This window comes from Arvicola amphibius, chromosome 8 (assembly GCF_903992535.2).
Source record: "Arvicola amphibius chromosome 8, mArvAmp1.2, whole genome shotgun sequence".
Taxonomy (NCBI): domain Eukaryota; kingdom Metazoa; phylum Chordata; class Mammalia; order Rodentia; family Cricetidae; genus Arvicola; species Arvicola amphibius.
Genome location: NC_052054.1, coordinates 52,660,463 through 52,675,755, shown reverse-complemented (window position 1 = coordinate 52,675,755; position 15,293 = coordinate 52,660,463). Strand labels below are relative to the sequence as shown.

Here is a 15,293-nt window from a genome sequence, read left to right as displayed (position 1 = left end):
TTAAAAATTTCCACCTCCTCCCATTTCCTTCTCCTTCCCCCCACTCCCCTTCCCCCTCCCTCTCCAGTCCAAAGAGCAGTCAGGGCTCCCTGCCCAGTGGGAAGTCCAAGGTCCTCCCCGCTCCATCCAGGTCTAGGAAGATGAGCATCCAAACAGACTAGGCTCCCACAAAGCCAGTCCATGCAGTAGAATCAAAACCCAGTGCCATTGTCCTTGGCTTCTCGGTCATCCCTCCTTGTCAGCCACATTCAGAGAGTCCGGTTTGATCACATGCTCCATCAGACCCAGTCCAGCTGGCCTTGGTGAGCTCCCATTAGATCAGCCCCACCGTCTCAGTGGGTGGGCGCACCCCTCACCATCCTGACTTCCTTGCTCATGTTCTCCCTCCTTCTGCTCCTCATTCGGACCTTGGGAGCTCAGTCCAATGCTCCAATGTGGGTCTCTGTCTCTATCTCCATCCATCACCAGATGAAGGTTCTATGGTGATATGCAAGATATTCATCAGTGTGGCTATAGGATAGGGCCAGTTCAGGCACCCTCTCCTCAGCTACCCAAGGAATAAGCTGGGGACATCTCCTTGGATACCTGGGAACCCCTCTAGCATCAAGTCTCTTGCCAACCCTAAAATGGCTCCCTTAATTAAGATATCTACTTTCCTGCTCCCATAGCCACCCATCCTACATCCCAACCATCCCATTCCCCCCAAGCTCTCCCCATCCTCCCCTTCTCTCTCCCCTACCCCACCCCCACCCCCAAGTTCCCAATTTTTGCCTGGCAATCTTGTCTACTTCCAATATCCAGGAGGATAACTATATGTTTTTCCTTGGGTTCACCTTCTTATTTAGCTTCTCTAGGATTCCGAATTATAGGCTCAATATCCTTTATTTATGCCTAGAATCCACTAATGAGTGAGTACATACCATATTCATCTGTTTGGGTCTGGGTTACCTCACTCAGGATAGTGTTCTCTATTTCCATCCATTTGCATGCAAAATTCAAGATGTCATTGTTTTTTACCGCTGAGTAGTAGTACTCTAATATGTATATATTCCACACTTTCTTCATCCACACTTTCTTCCATTGAGGGGCATCTAGGTTGTTTCCAGGTTCTGGCTATTACAAATAATGCTGCTATGAACATAGTTGAACAAATGCTTTTGTAGTATGATAGGGCATCTCTTGGGTAAATTCCCAATAGTGGGATTGCTGGATCCTGGGATTGGTTGATCCCGAATTTCCTGAGAAACTGCCACACTGATTTCCAAAGTGGTTGCACAAGTTTGCATTCCCACCAGCAATGGATGAGTGTTGCCCTTACTCCACATCCTCTCCAGCAAAGGCTATCATTGGTGTTTTTGATTTTAGCCATTCTGACAGGTGTAAGATGGTATCTCAAAGTTGACTTGATTTGCATTTCCCTGATCGCTAAGGAGGTTGAGCATGACCTTAAGTGTCTTTTGGCCATTTGAACTTCTTCTGTTGAGAATTCTCTGTTTAGTTCAGTACCCCATTTTTTTAATTGGGCTAAATAGCATTTTGAAGTCTAGTTTCTTGAGTTTTTTATATATTTTGGAGATCAGACCTTTGTCTGGTGCGGGGTTGGTGAAGATCTTCTCCCAGTCAGTAGGTTGCCTTTTTGTCTTAATGACAGTGTCCTTTACTTTACAGAAGCTTCTCAGTTTTAGGAGGTTCCATTTATTCAATGTTGCCCTTATTGACTGTGCTATTGGGATTATACGTAGGAGGCGGTCTCCTGTGCCCATGTGCTGTAGGCTACTTCCCACTTTCTCTTCTATCAGGTTCCGTGTGTTCAGATTAATATTGAGGTCTTTAATCCATTTGGACAGGCCTTATAGTCTTATGAGCTCGGACTGTTTACTGTCTGTCCTTTGACAGAAAAAATAAAAAGAAATTTACAGCTCCTGTATTAGACACAGCAACCATTTTTATTTAGCACATTTTTTAAACCTTAAACTAAGCAACTTTAGTAGGAAAGAGAAATCACAGTTTTTTGAGGTTTGCGTGTAGTTATTTTGGTTGGTGTTGTTGTTTTTTCTTGAGGTAGGGTCTCACTCCATACCCTGCTGTACTAGAACTCACTGTGAAACCCAGATTAGCCTCAAATTCCCTGCAGTTCTTCTGCCCAAACCTCCCGAGTGCCAGGATTATAAGCGTGAGCCATTGCTCCCAGGGAACAGATCCTTTTGAAAGCCGTTAGCTGAAGTTTAATGAGCAATATAAAAAAAGTGTTATTGTTTTTGTAGGAAAATTATTAGACTCGTTTCCTTCAGCTCTGGAGACATTAGCATGGAGAATATCTGATGATTCTAACTGATTCCTGTTCTTAAAACCCTAGACTGTGGTCCAGCCCATGAAGGAAGTCTATGGAATTAACCTCTGCGATACCCTGTCAGAAGAAGATTTCGCCATTTACGCCAGGTGAGAGACTTCCACACAGAAAGGAAAGCAAAGCAATGAAGTGTGTGGTTATTATGACATATACATAGCTTTTCTGTAGCTGTGGTAAATACTGAGCAAACCCACTTGAGGAAGAGAGAGTTTATTTGGCTTGCAGGCTGCAGTCCATCCTTGAGGGAAGTCAGGGCGGAGACTGAAGTAGGAACCTGGAGGTGGGAACAGCAGCAAAGACAATGGAGGAATGCTTCTTAGTGGCTCACTCAGCTGCCTTATTACACAGCCCAGGGTCACCTGCCCAGACACAGCAGCGTTCGCAGAAAGCTGGGCCCTTTCGCTTCCATCAGCATTCAAGAAAATGCCCCACAACCAGTCTGATGGAGACAGTTCCTCAGCTGACGTTGTTGCTTCCCAGAGAAAGTGAGCCACCACAAAACAGGGAAAGTGGAAACAGCGATACAGGAGGTGGATTCTGCTCGGGTGCTGGTCTGGAACAGGGAAACAGTGATACAGGAGATGGATTCTGCTCTGGATGCAGGTCTGGAACAGGGAAACAGTGATACAGGAGATGGATTCTGCTCTGGATGCAGGTCTGGAACAGGGAAACAGTGATACAGGAGATGGATTCTGCTCGGGTGCTGGTCTGGAACAGGGAAACAGTGATACAGGAGATGGATTCTGCTCTGGATGCAGGTCTGGAACAGGGAAACAGTGATACAGGAGATGGATTCTGCTCTGGATGCAGGTCTGGAACAGGGAAACAGTGATACAGGAGATGGATTCTGCTCGCTCTGGATGCAGGTCTGGAACACTGGTTTGCACTGGGGCTTAGAAGACCTAGCACTTGAGATGCTGCCCCCAGTGACAGGTTATGGGACATTTACACATCAGTACTGCCTGTGTCCAGTTGAAGCCAGATACGAGTACACAGCTATGTTCCTTAGTTTGTACAACCAAGTATCTTCTCAGAAACTGAATCCTGGGTACTAAAGGCTAAAGATGTCACGTTCACTTTGCGCCTTGGGTGGCTGATGGGGAGAAACAGCTGAGTAGGTGTGCTAGTTCAGCGTGTGCGGTTAAGCCAGATTTCACTGGAAGGCGGGATCCACTGAAAGGTGTGTCCTGAAATGATGCTGCATATGTGTGTCTGGGGAATCCTCGAGTTCTTAGATCTTCCCAGGGATCCTTTACCCTTAAATTGTCGAGAAGCTGGCGGGACCACCAGTAGCATTTCCTGAGCCTAATATAACCTTCAGACAGCCTGCATGTTCCATGGGAACATAGCCCCATGTAATTCATTTATGTTTTCATTATATAAATTCTACAGTGTAAGCAAGCACAGGCCCTCAGTTTCTTTGTAAGGAGGACAGACGTTTCCTTTTACTATGCATTGACCTGGATAATAGCAGTTTTTATTTCAGACTGCTCAGATCTATCCTGTGATGTGGCATATCTTGACTCCAATATCAGCCTTCACACCTGGGCACTTTTGTAAACCTCTGTCACTGTCTGACCAGGAGCGGAGTCAGTTGTTTAGACCACAGCCACATGTGCTCAGCCCGGGCTCAGAAGCACCACTACCTACTTGCCCACTCTCTGGAACTCCATGACGAAACTGTTGCGGTATGCCCCTAAGCAGCATGGCAGGAAGGACAGTGTGGGGACCCAGCAACCGAGCACCAGTGCCTCTTGAAGTGTAGCATCTGCATGGCAGGGACTGAAATGTTGGCTCGGTTGAAACACAAAGAAAAGTGGTTTGGTTTTTTGTTTTGTTTTGTTTTGTTCTGTTCTGTTTTGGTTTTGCCTCAGACATGGCTTCGCCTGGAGCCCTTACTGATCAGACTCTAAGGTCTACTTCATTTGCCCCCTTTCAGGAGTGAAGGACAGGCTTTGTCAGCCTCAGCATCCCTGGAAACAGCCTGAGCAAGCCGAAGGGCAGGCTGTCCAGCAGGGACGGCTGCAGAGCGGGGCAGCCCACACTGGAATAAGTCTCATTGTTACACCGTCTTCTGTTCACATAAGGCTTTGGGGGTGTTTTGTTTGTTCTTCAAACACCTTGGTAGTTGATTTGAAAAGAGATTATCAGTCTCTTTAAAGTCTAGAAGCACAGAGCTGTCCAGGGACCAGTCCAGGAGACATCCTGTGATTCAGACAATGTGCTTTCTCGCTCTCTGATCCTCTCAGCTCTTGATGCTTGCTGTGAAAGGGGAAAGGGTCGGGGACCCTGGCCATCCTTCCTGTCAGCCCCCTGTCCCCTCCAGACTCCTTCCACAGGCCTGTGCAGGCATTGTTCTCCGCTCTCCTCATCGTCTGTAGGCATTGATGGAGGCAAAGTCAGCTGTCTGCTGCTATAGCAAAACTACTTGAGATAATCAGCTTACAGAGAAATGTTTGTTGTGGCTCACAGATGTGGGGATTTTAGTTCATAGTTGGTTGACCCTGTTGCTTTCGAGCTGGTGGCAAAGCCAAACATCATGGGGGAAGTACATACTGAAGCAGAGTTGTTTATCTCATGGCTGGGACACAAAAAGACAGAGAAAACAAGGATCTGGGCTCTATTTGCTGTCATGCCCCAGTGACGTAAAACCTCTGACCCCCCGTATCTTAAGATTCCTAGCACCTACCTACTACCTACCATTGGCCCTGTTCTGGAACAAATTTTTCATGCATGGACTTTGGGCAGGGGACATTTCATCCAAACTACAGAAGTTTGTACTGGGTAGCTATGCCAGGGGCAGCCAAGACATGTTGAGGGACTGCATCTGCCCACTCTTGTCCCAGCTGTCACTAGAGCTATCTTTGTGTCTTCTTAGATCCAGAGAGCCAGGAAAGACCCTGTGTAGTTCTGTCCTAAACTGTCAGGTGGCTTTCTTACCCCCAGATCTGCACCTGCTAACTGGCGCCCACTGCAGTCTGTGCACAGTAATGGCTTATAAGCCAGCTGACTCAGGGCCACGGGGCACTGGAAGGGGCACAGCTGACTCAGGGCACTGGAAAGGGTACAGCTGACTCAGGGCATTGGAAGGGGCACAGCTGAATCAGGGCCACAGGGCACTGGAAGGGGCACAGCTGACTTGGGGCACTGGAAGGGGCACAGCTGACTTGGGGCACTGGAAGGGGCACAGCTGACTCGGGGCACTGGAAGGGGCACAGCTGACTTGGGGCACTGGAAGGGGCACAGCTGACTCAGGGCACTGGAAAGGGCACAGCTGGCCCTGGCCTGCAGCCTGTTTCCCCACTTGTTCTCGCATTGAGCTGCAGCCATCAGATCGCTCAGTTTTCTGGTTCTGTTCGTCCCACTGAGCCCTGCTCCATTTTCTTTCTCCACCTCCCCCTGTGTTTTGATTTGCTCTCCTAACCAAACCTGGACACTTTCTGCTCCATGTGGCCTCATACATGGGCCATAATGTTTTTCCTTTATTAATTAAATAATTTTACTTTTATATGTATGACTGCTTTGCCTGCATGTATGTGCATGTACCACATGCTTGCCTGGTGTCCAAGGAGGCCAGAGGACGGCATTGGGATCCCCTGGGACTCAAGTTATAGGCAGTTGTAAGTTACCATGTGGGTGCTAGAAATCGAACCCAGGTCTTCTGGAAAAGCAGCCAGTGCTCCTACCCACTGAGCCTTCTCTCCAGCCCTACATGTTTTATTTTTTATTGTGACAGTGATTGTATTTTTATCTGAGAAATTTTAAATGTGTGTAGCTGATATTACATAATATCCTCCATCCTTCCCAAAACTGGACACAATTCATCGCTGACTGTCAGATGAAAGCAAGCTCTAGGGCGTTTGTCTGCAGCTTTGCCGGAATCTGATCATTGTTGCTCCTATAGTACTGGGCCTTCAGGAAAGCTTCTGAAAAATAAATAAGATTATCTGTAGTCATCAAAGGAAAATATTTTAAATGGCAGAAAAACAGAAACGAACTAGGCTCCTGATCCTGCCCTGTCACCCCCCATGGGAACAGGAGAACAGAGCACCCCGAATCTCTGAGGGGAGCTGGGTGTGTGTGGAATGGCCCACCTGCAGTCAGGAGTCTGAATTAGTGCTTGTGTGAATGCTGCACAGCCTTCCTGGGGAGAGGTGATGTGGCGGCAGCGGCCCATCAGCTTCCTGTATTTGATTGGCAGGGTTTTCCTCAGGAGTAGCTGGAGTATGCTTGGGAGTGAGAAGGGAGAGGACTGTTAGGTCCTGAGGAAACAGTGTCAATGCTCTGGACTCTGAGCAGCTCCCCTGCCTCAGGGCAGGCCTCTTTTCTTTGATTGCAAGCGTCCAGCCCCCTGCTCCTGCACTCCTTGTTGTATAGTTTCCCACTTTGGTAATGGAAATGCACGGGCGACTTCAGCCACACCGCCATGGGCTCATTGCAGGGGCTTCCTTCTTTAGCTTGTTCTCGCCCGTTGTGTTTGTAGGTTTGTTCAACTGGGCCAGAGTCAACAGAAACAGGACAGGAGCAGCCAGCAGCCGTGTTCCAGGTGCTCAGACGGCGTCATAAAATTGTAAGTACTAGATACAACTTGGAAAACATTTACATTTCATTTAACTGTTTGTTTATTTTGGTGTGTGCATGTGTGTGTCTGTGCGTGTGTGCGTGCATGCCTGTATGCACCACAACACGCGTGTGGAGGTCAGAGGACAGCACGGAGGAGTCAGCTCTCTCCTTCCACCATATGGGTTCCAGGGATTGAACTGGATGCTGAGGCTTGGTGGTGAATGCCTTTACCCACTGAGCTGTCTCACTGGCCTTCTATCAAATCCTTAGGAAATCTCTGTCCATGCCACTCGTGGGGCGTGTGTGAGGACTCATGTCCACGTCACCAGCTTAGTATAATTCCACACATGAAAGCGTTTTTCCTGCCACTTTCTTTACTGAAAACTGTGTCTTAGGGACAGTGCTGGATATGGCAGAGAAGAGGTGGAACTGCACGCCTTGACTTCCCTTCATGAACCCTACCCCTACCTGGGAGACCTCAGGTCTACCACAAGAGCCTCCAGAGCCATGGTTCTCAGCCTTCGTAACACTGTGACCCTTTAATACAGTTCCTCATGTTGTGATGACCCCCCCGATCATAAAATTATGTCATCGCTACTTCATAACTGCAATTCTGCTGCTGTTATGAATTGTAATGTAAATATCTGATATGCTGAATATCTGATATGCAGGATATCTGATATGTGATCGCTAAAGGGGTCGCGACCCACAGCCTGAGAACCCCTGCTCTAGAGCATGGGTGGATTAGGCTCTTCTTGCTACATGATCCTATCATTGCCAATAACTTGGAGGGCGTTAAACAGGAGACTAGTTAATTCTTAACTAAACAGACCTGTATTCAGGTCACACCTCTTGCTGGGATGTTACCGTAAGCATACATCTAAAATACCACGCGACTGAGGTGCCTCATCTGCAAAGGCATAGCACCTGCTGCCAAGTAGGGTGGCAAGATGGGAGCCAGCATAGATCACACACGTGTGTAGTAAGGAGCCACTGTGGTCATCTCCACTGCTAATCAGGACGAAGCGTGGGGCTGTGACCAGGAGAGGCTCTCAGAGAAGACGTGCTCGGTTGAGTTTTATAAGATGGGCCATGGTGGGGGTTCAGGTGGCTTGGATGGGCAGCGTCTGGCACTGTTGGCATTTAGGAGATGCCCATTTCCCTGTTGTAAGCCAACTTGATTGGTTCAGTCGGTATGGGGCGACACAGCGTGTTGCTCCAGGTGTGGGCGGTTGATGAGTGGAAGAGCATGCGGTAGGGCCGTCACGCCCCTGGAGGTGCCGTCTCTCCCTTCTTCCTCCCGTCTGTGTCTTTTCTCTTCTTGTGCTCTATTTTGGAGGCAGGGGAAGCCTATGAACTCAGAAGCCAGTTTTCTTCACTATGGCTATTTAACCTTTGGAAATCTGAGTTGAAATCAACGAGACAAAGAACAAAAGTAGTGAGACAGAAGACTTGGGTGGCTAAATTGTGTGACCCCGACCATTCCGTTAGATTAGTAAGATATGGCTTCTTAGGAGACGATGACAAAGGGAAAAGAACAAACAGATCTTCCTTGTTTTTCAGCCTTAGATATGTTATTTGTCTTACTTACTACCTACTGAGTTATTAATACACCAGCATGCTCTCCTGAGTCCAGGCACAGGCGAAACCCGTGTGGATCCAGAAATGTATTTTAACCTTTCCCACTCAATTAGTCAAGAGTCTCCCATGAGCGTGTTTTTGTACAGCATCTTCAGCAGGATAACAAAGGCTTGGTAGGTGCTGCCTTCTGCTGTCATGGCAACTGCCACGCGTGTTTTTGCAGAGGGCTGTGTGTGTGCCCTTTAAACTGGAACTCCATAACCAGGTTCTGAAAATATCAACGGTTCATTTTTAGATCTCTAGAACGGTGCCCAAACCAGCAGAAGCTAGGCCTTTGTGAGGCCTTGAAGCCTCCTCTCCTGCAGCTTAGGTTCCAGTATGTTTAAAATGATAAGCTCACTTTAAGTTCACGTGCCTCTGTGTTTGCTCAACCCTGATTTTTCCTGAATTTCTGAGGCTCCCAGCTTTCATTTTCTAGAGCAGAGAGAAGTTACAATAGCAAACGTTAAATATATTTTCACTAATAAAAACTTCCAAGAAGTCCACGGCATGAAGGTGTTCTAACTTGCAGATAGAGAAACTTGGATGGGACAGCTAGATACTTCCCCCAAGACCTTGCAGAACGTGACTAGAGGTTCACACTAAACCTGCACTGGGCAGTTGTCTGGGTTGCCAGCACAATACACAAACTGTGTATGGCAGCTTTCTGACTCACAGCCCCGAGTGTATGGCTGGTAACCAGGAAGAATGACGTCACCTTTTTACTGTCCATTCAGTGTGAGATGGCCTCTTGTCCTATGTGCTTTAACCTGTATTGACTCAATTCCCATTGAAACCTGAGGAAGTAGATTTTATTATGCCCACTGTACAGAGTGGGAAACTGAAGTAAGTGCAGATGTAACTTGCCCAAGTTGCTTCTGGTGCCCATGAAATCTGCCTCTTAGCTATAAACATTTAGAGCTGGCAGCTGCCTTTTTAACCCCTGGAGTAGAAATGGTGGTTTGTTAGTATTAACAGCCCACACTTTGGTCTTGTAGCATTACCAGGGTCTGTAGATACCCATGTCTCCTACGTCTCTACTATGTTTCTCTTGAGTCATGTTAAGAAATTATACCTTTGTTTCTTTCTGTCTCTCTTTCTGTCTCTGTCTCTGTCTCTCTGTCTCTGTCTCTGTCTCTCTCTCTGTCTCTCTGTCTCACTGTCTCTCTCTCTCTTTCTGTCTCTGCCTCTATCTCTGTCTCTGTCTCTCTCTCACACACACACACATACACACACACACACACATCCTCATTGCACAGTCACACTGAGACTTCTGGGATAAATATCTGAGTTATTGGAGACCTGCTAGGTTACTCCAGAGGGTAGCCTGACTCTGTACTCTCCTCGATCTTTATAACACATCTTAAGTTGGATGCTTAGTAAATATTCATTGAACTATACTAACCCCCAGCCCACATCCTACCCACTGCTCCCAGAGTCTGTATGAGGTCCCCTGCATCCCACTGGCTTCATCATCTCCTTGGCCCCCTGTTGAACACTTTTAGGTGTACCCCTCTTCTCTTTCCCCCTCATTTGCTGCTGTCTGCCCTTGTTTCTTTGTTCCTTGCTGAGCTGTGAAAGAAGTGAGCATCACCAGCCTTTCAGCCTTGTCCCTTTCTCCCTTGCTACTGTGCCTGTGATGCTTGCTGAAGTAGAAGACCCCAAGTGGGACTTGCTGTGCCTGGCAGTTAGGATGCTGTAAGGATAGGTGGTGTGCCTCTCTGTGTAAAACCAGCTTGCTATCATTTTCACGCCCCTGCAAATGCTCTGGGAGTGTTCATGCTGCACTGTCAATCAGTAGTAGGAAAAAGACATGATCATGTGTGTTCTCAGTGCCTGCTGCTCTGTGGTGTGTGTATTCCAGGAGGATGCACATGTGTGTTCTCAGTGCCTGCTGCTCTGTGGTGTACACATTCCAGGAGGATGCACATGTGTGTTCTCAGTGCCTGCTGCTCTGTGGTGTGTGTATTCCAGGAGGATGCACATATGTGTTCTCAGTGCCTGCTGCTCTGTGGTGTGTGTATTCCAGGAGGATGCACATGTGTGTTCTCAGTGCCTGCTGCTCTGTGGTGTGTGTATTCCAGGAGGATGTACATGTGTGTTCTCAGTGCCTGCTGCTCTGTGGTGTACACATTCCAGGAGGATGCACATGTGTGTTCTCAGTGCCTGCTGCTCTGTGGTGTGTGTATTCCAGGAGGATGCACATATGTGTTCTCAGTGCCTGCTGCTCTGTGGTGTGTGTATTCCAGGAGGATGCACATGTGTGTTCTCAGTGCCTGCTGCTCTGTGGTGTACACATTCCAGGAGGATGCACATGTGTGTTCTCAGTGCCTGCTGCTCTGTGGTGTGTGTATTCCAAGAAGATGCATCATTTATTCAAAATACAAGGTGTAGCCTCCGTGTGGATGCTGTCTGACTTAGGATTCTTGTAGTGCAGGAAAGGTGAAATGTAATGCAAGGTAAGGAAGTAAGTTTTAGGCTTATGAGACGGCTTGGATCCTTAAGGATAACTCACAGCACTGACACTTACGGCCATTTAAGGGGAGGCAGGCTCTTCCCAGTGGCCAGGATTAACTCAACTGCAGTTCTTGACCCCATTTCAGTAGCTCCCCATGGCCTCCCCTTGGGCCACCACCCTCCCCAGAAATTGCATCTAGCTTTCTGTGGATCATTTTCTATCTCCGTTTGTAGAAAATGTATTTATTATTTCCTTTTATAGTTTCATACGTGTATATGATGAAGTTTATTCCCTTTCTCCCATACCTGGGACCCTGTCCAATCCCCTCCCTCCCAGCAAGCATTTTATCCTTCATGGGTAACTTGTTATTATTTTTCCCAAACACCAGATCTAGTCCTCAGAGACTGGAGGGTTAAAGCAGCTGAGAGGCAGTGATGGTTGATGTGTCAGCTAATTCCGCCACAGGTGGGAGATCATGGGTAATAATGGCTCAGCCCAAGGAACTCGGATGCCCCGCCCCATCTTCTGCCCCACCACCTTTGCCCTGTCCACCCTCTGCCCTGTGTCTCTACCTGCTTCCTCCTGTCCTTTAGCCCTCTCTCATTTTTTTCTGTAGTTTTCTGTTACAGTTAATCTCTCTGTGTCCCTCTCTCATTCATTTTCGGCCTCATCTTATTTCCTCTTTTCCCTCCATATTAATTTCCTCTCTTCATCTTCTCTGTTTAGCTATTAGAACAAAACCCTTTCACCAACCAAAGTGCAGATAGGTCTGTGCCGTGCTCAGCCATAGTGGGACATCTCTGTCACACCCACACACCCCAAGATTCAGCGAGCATCTCAAAGGGGTGGCACGCAGATTGATTGTAAGAGCCAGAGGTCTAGGGAGACCAGGACAAGACAGTGTTCTTCTGGGCTCAACATGGTGTCACAGCCATGCGCCCAGAGCAGCTCTCACTGCACCCGTCCTGCATCCCAGCGTGCTTAGGGAGGGGTTCACTTGGACCTGCCCCTAGCTGAGGAGCTGCTAGCAGCCAGTCCTGCATCCCAGCGTGCTTAGGGAGGGGTTCACTCGGACCTGCCCCTTCCTGAGGAGCTGCTAGCAGCCAGTCCTGCATCCCAGCGTGGTTAGGAAGGGGTTCGCTAGGACCTGCCCCTGGCCGAGGAGCCGCTAGCAGTAGATGGCTGCTAGCAGGAGGAGAATCAGTTTTCTTAAAGGGTGTGGTCCACGGTAGGTTGACTTTGTGCCCGTGAATAGCCTGACACCATGAGTGCATGAGCAGCGTTAATTGGACTCCAGTGTAAGAAGTGAGAGAGAGAATGAAATTGAAATTGGCAGAGGAACATAAACTTGGGGGATGATCCAGGAAGAGTTGGTGGGGGACAATGGGGAGTAAATATAATCAATATGTATCATATGTATGTATGAAATTCACAAAGGACAAATTTAAACTGTATTTAAAATAGAGGAATAGCTTGGGAGTACACTGAAAAGAATTATTACATTTTACTTAGTGTGTGTGTGTAGGTATCTTTTTTGAGACAGTCTGACTCTATAGCCAATAATCCTGGCTTCCGGGAGGCTAAGGCAAGAGAATTACAAGCTCAGAGCCGGCCTGAGCTGCGGTGAGGTCGAGGCCTGCCCATGTAACTTAGTGAGACCCTGTCTCAAGCAAGGTGAAAAGAGGACTGAAGCTCTGGGTCAAAGGGCAGCACTGCCTGGCATGCAGAGAGCCCAAGGTTTTGTACCCAGTACCAAGGGCGGGGTTATGCGGCTAAGGAGTACACAAAAGGACAGGAGTCGGCTGTTATTTCTTCTTAGTTTTGGGACAGTATCAGTCTTGTAAACCAGGCTAGCCACCACTGTGATCTTCCTGTATCAGACTCTGTATCAAATGCTGGGATCACAGGCGTGTGCCATCCCAGGGGTTTCATGGTGTGGTTGACTAGATAAAGCCATGTGTTGCCAGGATAACCAGGAAACAGTAGGTGCAAATCTGGGGCTAAGTTGGTGAGTTTCCACAAGTAACAGGGCATCCAAAGGACATGCTTGTATGCCAAAAAGCTTTAAAGAGACTCAGGAATTAAGGAGATTTTTCTATACTTGATTTTAAAAATTATTTCTTGCTCTCTCTTAAAAGATGTACAGTAAATAGATAACGTGTTTTTTAATTTTTTCCCTAGGGATCAGTGATCATCCCATTAAAGTGAAAAAAATCTTTATATCATTGATAAAGAATTTATTATGGTTTAACGATATAGTTGGAGCCTACAAAATACTGTCTTTATACTGTGCACTGGGGGAACAGATTTGGTGTCTGGAAAGGCCACACAGGGATATTACTGTGGGACATTTAGCTTTGTATGTAAGAACCGCATCTGTAATGGTTTAGCGTTTTGTTATTTTTTAGTCGTTTTGTATGTGGTGGGTGTGTGGAATGATTTGGGGCAGATGGGGTGTTTGTGTCTCTGTGCCTTCCTGATACCCATTCCCATTGTTCAAATAGGCGAGTGTCCAGGTGTGGTGTGCTTGTGGCCTTGGTTTCTTCAGCTTGAGGGGAAAGTCTTTCTAGTTAAGAGAAAATGTGGGCAGAAGACAGTAGCATGTTTTGTTTCACGTGCACATGGTGTTGGCAGAAGGCAGTAGCATGTATTTGTTGCACATGTGCACTGGGCAGAAGACAGTAGCATGCATTCGTTTCACATGTACACATGGCTGTACTGTCTTAAGTGTGACTCAGCATTTCTGCAATCTTTTATGCATGCCTTTTTAAAAAAAGCACCAACCCCATTAAGTCCTAATTATATTTAAAATTTGCCAGCAAGTCTTTTTTATTATGTAATTTCCCATGTTTAATATTTGAATGTTATTACTACTTTTCCTTATGCTCTCATAAGGAAGTTTGAGGAGTAACATCAGAAACCCGTTACATGTTTTCATGGTTAAAGCCATGCTTCTAGCTACCCTCCCATTCTTAGAAGAACAGGAAGTCCTTAGTAAATTGATGATGCATGTGGCAGGTTGATTCTGAAGCAAGTGGGAAAGGCCAAGCTGGCTGAGAGCAAGTTTGTCTGGTTTGTAACCCCAGTCCCTAGGGTGGTACCTGATGCGTGGTGTCAGTTTCAATCTGGATAGTGCATGGCTGCAGGTAGTTGGACCCGTTTTAGGGATATTATACATGACCACTTGTGAGGGAGAAATGCCAAGGTAAACACACTGAAATGTGTGGTAGATGGTGACCCACGTTTGTAAGCTTTGATCTTACTGCACTTTATCTTCTGTTTTAGACTCTGCAGCTCAGAGCTCTTAGCCGGTGTCTCATGATTGTTCTCTGCCGAGAAATTGTGACTGTCGCTAGTTGACTCAACTGTTACATTAGTGGGGTGGGGTAAAATGGATCACACGTTTTCTGATATTTTATTTCCTACTGCTAGCAAATTGTTGGGGTTTTTAATGGCAGAGTTCTACATTGTAACCAGTTTTTAACGTCCTGTGAGCAGTCTGCGTAGACTAGAACCCCAGAACCGCACTTCCCCAGTTCGCATTGGTCCGTTCCCAGGCACATGGAGCACTTTGACTTTATGGATTAGAAAACGTGTGTTACGATCTCAGTAGGATGGAGTGGCGAGGTGAGGTCAAACCCGTTTCTGTCCCCTTGTGACACCTACTTTACAGCCACAGTTTCTGTTCTGTGTGTGCCAGCTGAACCCCAAATGTCTGAATAAAAAGTATCCTGCCTTTATCCATAAAGAAAAGGTAATTGAGACCAGGTAGACTTCTTTTTGTAAAATATAATTTGAATGATGGTTTAATTACATCAGTTTCTCCCTTCCCCTCTTCCCTCCAAAGCCATCCCCTCTAAACTCATGGCTTCTTTGTCTTTAATTAATATTGTTATACACACATATAAATGCATAGCTATATATGTGAAGCATGATTAATAAAAACTCAGGGTCGGAAATTAAGGTTCAACCTGAAGATCTGAAAAGCAAAACAGCCATCCACTGGCTCTTACCTCTACCTCAGTCTGAAATGGCGATCCTGTCTCCTGAAATCTCAGGAGACTGTGTATCCGAGAGCTGTCTTACAGTCTGTTTTACAGTCCTCTCTAGGGCTGGGGTTAATGGTGTACACCACAGGGATTAAAGGCAGGCACTACCCAGTTTCTGTGACAGCTAGTGTAGCCTCTGAGATTAAAGGTATGTGCTACCATAACCTGGTCTGTAAGGCAGTCTGTATTTATTAAAATACATTTGAAGTGCCACTACACATACATACATGTGTGTGTGTGTGTGTGTGTGTGT

At 46.9% G+C, this 15,293-nt stretch overlaps 1 protein-coding gene across 1 annotated transcript in view; it reads left to right on the top strand.

Annotated features, from left to right (window-relative positions):
* Fig4 (FIG4 phosphoinositide 5-phosphatase) overlaps positions 1-15,293 on the top strand; it is a 115,093-nt gene that overhangs the window by 76,925 nt on the left and 22,875 nt on the right. The window contains exons 21-22 of the mRNA XM_038340597.2: positions 2,357-2,439; positions 6,834-6,920. Of these exons, the coding sequence (XP_038196525.1) occupies positions 2,357-2,439; positions 6,834-6,920 (170 nt within the window). The remainder of the gene's footprint in view (positions 1-2,356; positions 2,440-6,833; positions 6,921-15,293) is intronic.